This window comes from Aulonocara sp. 'chitande type north' Nkhata Bay, linkage group LG16 (assembly GCF_057382095.1).
Source record: "Aulonocara sp. 'chitande type north' Nkhata Bay isolate Kocher_YH1m ecotype deep benthic linkage group LG16, A_spYH_male_GT1.1, whole genome shotgun sequence".
Classification (NCBI taxonomy): Eukaryota; Metazoa; Chordata; class Actinopteri; order Cichliformes; family Cichlidae; genus Aulonocara; species Aulonocara sp. 'chitande type north' Nkhata Bay.
In genome coordinates, this window is record NC_141359.1 from 5,131,119 (window position 1) to 5,138,098 (window position 6,980).

At 41.2% G+C, this 6,980-nt stretch overlaps 1 protein-coding gene across 2 annotated transcripts; it reads right to left on the minus strand.

Annotated features, from left to right (window-relative positions):
- Nucleotides 1-423: 423 nt before the first annotated feature.
- LOC147310864 (uncharacterized) lies at nt 424-6,111 on the minus strand. 2 transcript variants are annotated; one of them, XM_086267628.1, is made up of 5 exons: nt 5,918-6,111; nt 4,680-4,731; nt 2,835-2,990; nt 2,507-2,602; nt 425-1,358 (listed from the first exon to the last, which is right to left on the minus strand). In XM_086267628.1, the coding sequence occupies exons 3-5, from the start codon at nt 2,937-2,939 to the stop codon at nt 1,041-1,043; spliced, it is 519 nt and encodes a 172-aa protein (XP_086123754.1). In that variant the 5' UTR covers nt 2,940-2,990; nt 4,680-4,731; nt 5,918-6,111; the 3' UTR covers nt 425-1,040. The 2 variants fall into 2 exon arrangements, with proteins under 2 accessions (XP_086123755.1, XP_086123754.1); XM_086267629.1 differs by lacking the exon at nt 5,918-6,111 and having other exon boundaries at nt 424-1,358; nt 4,680-4,925.
- Nucleotides 6,112-6,980: the final 869 nt, after the last annotated feature.

A 6,980-nucleotide genomic window follows, 5' to 3' on the forward strand; every position in this document is an offset into this window, starting at 1 on the left:
AAGAACTAAAACTGATAATTACTTAAATATTTTGGTGCAACACTTTTACACTCAAAAATAATGAGTAAATGCAAAAACAATCACATCTCTTAAATAAACCTTATTAATTGAGTAAATCCAACTAAAATGGAATAAGTTGTTATGAACAATTAAAGATGTTACAGTAACATACAAAATTGAGTAAATACAATTGAAAATCTAAGTTAAAACAACAGTAACCAAAAGTTCAAACTACATAAAATATTAATTAGGAAATGCTGAAATGCTTGGCACATTTAACCTACACCATTACAATTATTTGTTTTTAAATAATGGTGCAATTTACTTAATATTTTTAAGTTAATTTAAGCAAAAACGTTAATTACAATTAAGTGTTTATTTTATTTATACACACACACACACACACACACACACACACACACACAGGAAAAAAGAACCACGTCAATTCAACATTGTTCACAATGATTTATTTTAAACAGCTTTTTTGTGAATCACACATTTAGCAGATTCCTTCTCTGAACACAGTGAGCTGAAATCTGTTCTACATTCAGTGGATAAAACTTGGATAAAATTTCAGTCACAACAGCCTTATATAATAAAATTGCATCCAAATTGGCATGCTTGATAAAACTCTGTAAAACTGGGAATAACAAAGAATAAAAGTGGCTCAAGTGAACGCAGTGCTTTACCTTTTCAGAAAAGGTCAAATGACAAAAATAAAATTAAGATCCCAAAAAGATATAAATCGTGAAAAAAAAAACCATTTGCACTGTGACATAGTTTTTGAACATCTTATTTTGATTCCAAAAAATTGGGAAGATTATAACTAAAGAGTGACCAAAAAACATCCATAATGATACTCTCCCATTTACACCTTAATGTGAATCTGGAAAGTTAATACAAAAACACAGTTTATGGTACAAACATTATTTATGAACAGGAATGTCAAAACAATGTAATGTCGCAACTGAACCTTTTGATGAGCATTACATGTCACTTAACAAGTCTAACACTTTAAGAACAGCCCTGTGAAATTTTGTCTACAATGAACAGAGGTCATTTTTCAGTCTTTGAACCTTGACAGAAAGGTTTCCTGGATCCAGCTCCATGAACACTTTTCGAAATGCTTCAAATGTGCATTTGAAATTCTTGGGGTATTTCAGATCCAGAGCATAGCACAGTCCCAAAAGATAGCAACAGGCTTTGCTCAGATTCCCAAGTTTGCCCAGAACAGTAACGCCTTCAATAACAATACCCACATCAGTAGGTTCGCCTGACCTGTCTTGATTCTGCAGCAGGTAAATCTTCATCACCTCCTCAGCCAAAGCCTCTTCAACAAAGACAGCATCAGCACCGTCCTTTAAAAAGAGAAACAACTGTTTTAAGCTCACATATTTCCAAACATTGAAACAAAAAGTTTCATTTGTATGACATCACCGGTACTCATAATATGTAGACACTGTGCTCCAAAATCTTATAGCAATAGCAAATGCAAATGCTATTCTTTTGTATGCTTTGAAGTGTTTTTTTTTTCTTTAGAACAGTATCTTAAAACTTTTCTATGATCTCACAAGCTAAAATAAACTACCGTAATTGTCGGGCTATGAGCCGCTACTTTTTGCACCAGCTTTGAACCCTGCGGCTTTTAGTCAGGCGCGGCTTTTCTATGGATTGTCCATGATTTTTGTCATATCGTAAGATTTGTTTTGTTTGTTCCGCTGTTGCCTGGCGGAAGGGCATGTGATCAGACACACAGTATCGGGGTTCAAGAGTGGTATGTTGGTCACATGTCCAGTGTGAAAACATCCACGATCACCAACGCATTTGAAGGGCTGGACTGTTGCATGATGGAGAGGAGGACACCGCCACGGCCCTTCTGAGGGTGTTCGACTCTGACACTGACAATGAGGATTTCTTTGGTTTTGAAAGTGACAACGAAGGAGAGAAGCGGAGACTGGATGACGAAGCCATCCTGAGCCTGTTCGTTTCCGACACTGGAGAAGAGGACTTTGGTGGTTTTAGTGCGCAGGAAGAAGAGAAAGATGGTGAATGACTGACTTTTCTTCTTGTTAAAGCCGTGTCGCTGCACCTGAGCCTAAAAGGTAGTCTGAATCTATTTTTCTGGTGTGCTGCAGGTTATTGTTATGTACTACATTTGTTACTCATTTATGAAGCACAGTACATGTGTCCTACTTGTAATTACCGCTACTTGTACATATACCTAAAAAGTTATGCAAATATGTACCCATAACTTGTTTTTCAAGATATTAATAAAAGGGGTGTGTCTCCAAACAGCCATCTCTTTCCTGACAATTCCCTTTGTGCATATTCTCTTACATATGATAAGTCAACATTGAAACACCTGCGGCTTTTGGTCAGGTGCGGCTAATGTATGTACAAACCAGGATTTTCCCCTGATTTTAGCTTGTGCGGCTAATATTCAGGTGCGCTTTGTAGTCCGGGAAATACGGTACTAATATTCCTAAAACAGATTTATTGCACCAACCTCAAAGGTTTTGATTAAGGCACTTGGATCCTCTCCCAGATGGTCAATGAAACATCTGATGATGACTTCTCGTTTTTTCTCGATGGAATTTCCACTCTGTAAAACGGGAAGTCTCAACTGAGGCAAAATTTGCACATTTAAAACATGACTTACCATTTCTAGCTTAAACATAACTATTTTTTTTCTGTTGTTGACCTGTTTTCACACCCACCATCAAGGTAAGAACACCTGTGGAGCTAAAATATTGAACAGAGCCGTTTTTAGTGGAAGGGCCTCTTCAATGCTGTGTTGGAACGTTTTTGTGGTTAGAAAATGCAATCTTCCTTACCTGAAGCAGAAGGTTTAACTGTGCCCTGTGGCGTTGTCCAGCAGCACCTTTCTTGGCTTGAAACAAGGACAGGAGTTTGGATGAATACAAGTCCAACGATGACATGAACTTTGGTTCAAGGTTCAGGGTCGTGATCCTATGAAACGCTGCACTGACCTGGATGGGAGAGGACAAAAAATCTGAAGGCCAAAATTCTGATTCAATCAAAAATAAATAAATAAATAAAAATCTACCATTTTTTGCAACCTGGACTTTATTTTCTAACATGCAAAAGATTAATTTACACATCCAGACATAAATCCATATAAGTGGAGTTGTTCAGTATGCAGACTAAACCCTTAACATAAAGTATTATCTTCCACTAAGCTTCTAAATTTTATGTTATGAATTGCTTGCACTATTTCCCTGTGAGATTGTATAATCTTAGAGGGAAGAGGCGGAGCCAGGTTGCCCTCTGAACCATCGTCTGCCAGGCAGCGATGCGAGAGGAACACACTGCTGAAGTGGCGCACATATTCAGAATCGTGTCAGCGGCTTTACAGAGAAAGCCTTTCAGCTCCTCTGGCAGCTCTGCTTCCTCCACCTTCCTGGAGATGACAAACGCTAGCAAGGCAGTGTTGTTAGTCACTGCAGCTGACTGAACAGTGCATTGATGTGCGCGATCAGTGAACCTTGCTATCAGCTGGTCAAGTTTGGCGGGATGGGCCGGTCGCTGTCCAACGACCTTGGTCATTTTGGTGCCGAAAACTGAAGCGAGGCTCGGCTCCAGAGGGGGAACAGGCGGAAAACTCCGGTCTGTGAAGCCCTCTGTGAAGCCCTAGGTAGAGACCGGCGCTCTAATCTTCGCTGGCTCTGCTGCTGCCTCAGAGAGGTTGGTCATCATCCCTGGGAACTGAGGCCAGATGGGATCTGGGCAACGAGAGTGAGTGGAGCCATACCTTCCCGCCAGATCATCAGATGGGGGTGGAGCAGGCTGAGGGACGGACGGGAAGTTCCTTCTCACCAGCTGCCTCCTGGATGATGCCAGGCAGATCCAGGAGCAGCGCACCAACAACTGGGAGCGGCGTCCTTGCCGACATGTGAAGGCCAGGGGTGGATGAGCGTCCGCTCATCCACCCTTCTGTCACCAGGCTGCCCAGCTGGGAGGCAGTGGAGCTGCCACCACTGCCGTTTTCCTCACAGTGGGTGGAATCATCCAATTCCGGCCCACCATCGAAGAACTCGATGGCTTCTTCCAGCGAGTGCCTCTCTTAGTGGGAACGCCTCCTCAGCATCAGCCTTGAAAAAGGCTGACCTCCGCTGCTTTTCCTCTGGCGGGAGGAGCTAACAGGAGCAGCAATAGGATTAAGGTGTGAGGGCGAGGTCCGCATGGTGAGGACCGAGGCAGCCCACGCAGACGGCATGTCGGTCATACGACATGATGTAGCCGGTCTGGCAGGATGGACACAGACGGATGGTCTCGCTGGACATCTTCTGGCTGGCTGAAGAAAAACGGTAGAGCCGATTTCCTGGTCTCACCGTAACTTATACTAGACCAGGGTGAGGCCCACACAGCAGGTGGGCGTGGACTAAAATACTTCAGTGCTGCGCGCACAAGGGGAATACCCACTTAAAGGGCTGCGCCTATACTCATGGTGACACTGGATGACAGACCATGAACTCATCAATATATTTACCGAACTGAAAAATTCTCAAAATTTAGATTTGGCATTTGTATGACTAAAATAACCCACCACAAAACCAGTATAAATATTTAGGTGGTATCACCATCCACTACTCAGCTTGTATAAAACAATATCATATCCTTCCAAAATTTAACGCATCAAGTCCTCTGAGTAAAATTACCTGCTTTACTTTGTAGTTGATGCAGATTTTTTTCCTGGTGGTGAAGATGGTGCTGAAAAAATACAAATCAAAACTTTATCATTACAAAACATGTCACTGAGTAATCTGCCATAACACCAATCTCTTATAAGAAAGTTTAGCTTGGATTGAAATAAACATTTATTTATGTAAATTGGGAGTAACTAGGCAAGGCAAGGCAAATTTATTTGTATAGCACAATTCAACAACAAGGTGATTCGAAGTGCTTTACAGAGAAACAAAAACAAATAAAAAGCATGATTTAAAATTGATTAAAGCAAGCAAACAAACAAACTAACAAACAAAACAGTAGATAAAATCAAAACATAAAATCACAACAGTAGATAAAATCAGTAGTTAAATGTAAGTTTTGAAATTTAAGCTTAAAAGTGTGGATTTGGTGCTTTATTCAAATGCAGCAGAGAATAGGTGAGTCTTCAACCTGGATTTAAATAAACTGAGTGTTTCTGGAACTATACTATACTAACTATATACTAACTATACTGGAAATGATGGTACTTTTGGCTTGACCAAAAGGACCAAAGCTTTTTTTTTCATTATTTTCTGGGATCTGAAAGGAAGTAGGGCCCCCAGTCTAAATTTACTTAAGGCCCCATAGTACTTTGGACCGGCCCTGGATGAGGTAATCTGCTGACCCGGGCGGTCCTGTCAGCGTTCTCTCAAAAACTGGCCCTGTTCGGGACAAAGCTGAAAGCAGCGTCTTATATGCTCTGAAAGACCCCACATAGAACAAGAAAGCTAAGCAGCATGGTTGCTGCTATGAACTGTTCCGCGGGCAGGTCTTCTTAGTTACCAAAGCCATTGATGACGTCTGTTCATCTCCTGAACAACCTGACAGAGTGAGTCAGGCCGCGTGACTACCGCAGCTCCCGCACCGCGACTCAACAGGGCCATTTTCTAGAAATGTCTGAGCACACCTGCTTTCACGTGGTTCCTAAAATGCCCCCGATTAAACGGTCAGGTCGCTGGTACCGGGACATTCCGGTCAAATTACCCGGAACCCAGATAGCGACTCAGAACGTAAAAGGATAAAAGGGCGCGGTTTCCCGCCGCCTTGACTGGAAGACGGGTTGAAAACTTAAATTAACGTGCACAAACACGCTGCGAAAAGTGAGCCACCATGACAAACGCTTTCTTCAGAACATGTTATAAAAGAACGGTGTGGATAAAGACAGCTAATGTAAGAATTGGTCACTTACCTGAAAACGTTACCAAGTCTGCAGTGGATGTGTGTCTGTCTCGTTCAACGTGCAGAAAATCTCCCATGAGGCCATGCTCCTCGCGTGCGGTACATGCCAAAGGTCATTAGTCTTACTCAAAGTTTTAAGTTAGTATTGGGGGACAAAATTATATTGATTTTTGAACCATTAATAATTAAAGTTAAAGACAATGATAAGTATGAATACCAGTGTCTCAGTTATGAGTACTTTCTATGAGATATATTGAGTAGATTTAAATAATGCACCCTGTGTTTCAAATACAGAATTTTTTCTTTTAAATAAACTTGAACAAAAGAGCTCAGTTCAACTCAAAAACTGGTGTTGAAAATTTAAGCATTCTTTTCAGTATTTTCAACTCAAGATAACACTTTTGTGATTTTCAAAGATTTAATCAAGGTCATCTAACTTAGAATTATAATGATATTTACTAAGCCCCTGAATAATTTTTTAGGGTGAAGGACGGTGGTTTAAATTGTATGAAAACAAGCTGTTATGAGAGAAATGCTTTTAAATATCATGCTGGATGATGGATATTTCACTTGGAAATTCATTCTGTGCTCTATAGGAGAGGGGAATCATATGGATTAACTGTGTGTGACTATTAGGAGTTCATACACTCAAATCAGACCTGACATGTTGGAAAATGTCAGAGGCTGAGGTTCAGCCAGAGTTCAGAGGGCTGCATCAAACACCCAGGGAGCCTCGTTTCCATGTGTCACTCTAATATGGCGAGAGATGGGGAGCTGCTCCTGTCCAGCCTGTCATCTGCTGGAGCCAGACACCCAGTCTGACGGTGTGTGTGTGTGTGTGCGTGTGTGTGTGCGTGTGTGCGTGTGTGTGTGCGTGTGTGCGTGTGTGTGTGTGCGTGTGTGTGAGTTTATATTGTGTATCTAATGTGGCCGTGAGTCTTGTAGTTGTGTGGTAGTAAAGATTCGATTCGATTCTCCAAACTGCAGTAGAGTTATCATCAGAAATCATGGACATGATTGTCACTGCTTTTAATGATTTCTTTCAACTGAATTACTTTAAACAAAAACTGTGT

What these genes read in the sequence shown, in the direction of transcription:
- LOC147310864 (XM_086267629.1), bottom strand. Translation starts at nt 2,939, where the DNA reads ATGTCATCGTTGGACTTGTATTCATCCAAACTCCTGTCCTTGTTTCAA. An exon ending in AGTTAAACCTTCTGCTTCAG is followed by an intron (nt 2,603 to 2,834) that starts GTAAGGAAGATT and finishes CCCGTTTTACAG; the next exon opens with AGTGGAAATTCCATCGAGAA. An exon ending in CCTTAATCAAAACCTTTGAG is followed by an intron (nt 1,359 to 2,506) that starts GTTGGTGCAATA and finishes CTCTTTTTAAAG; the next exon opens with GACGGTGCTGATGCTGTCTT.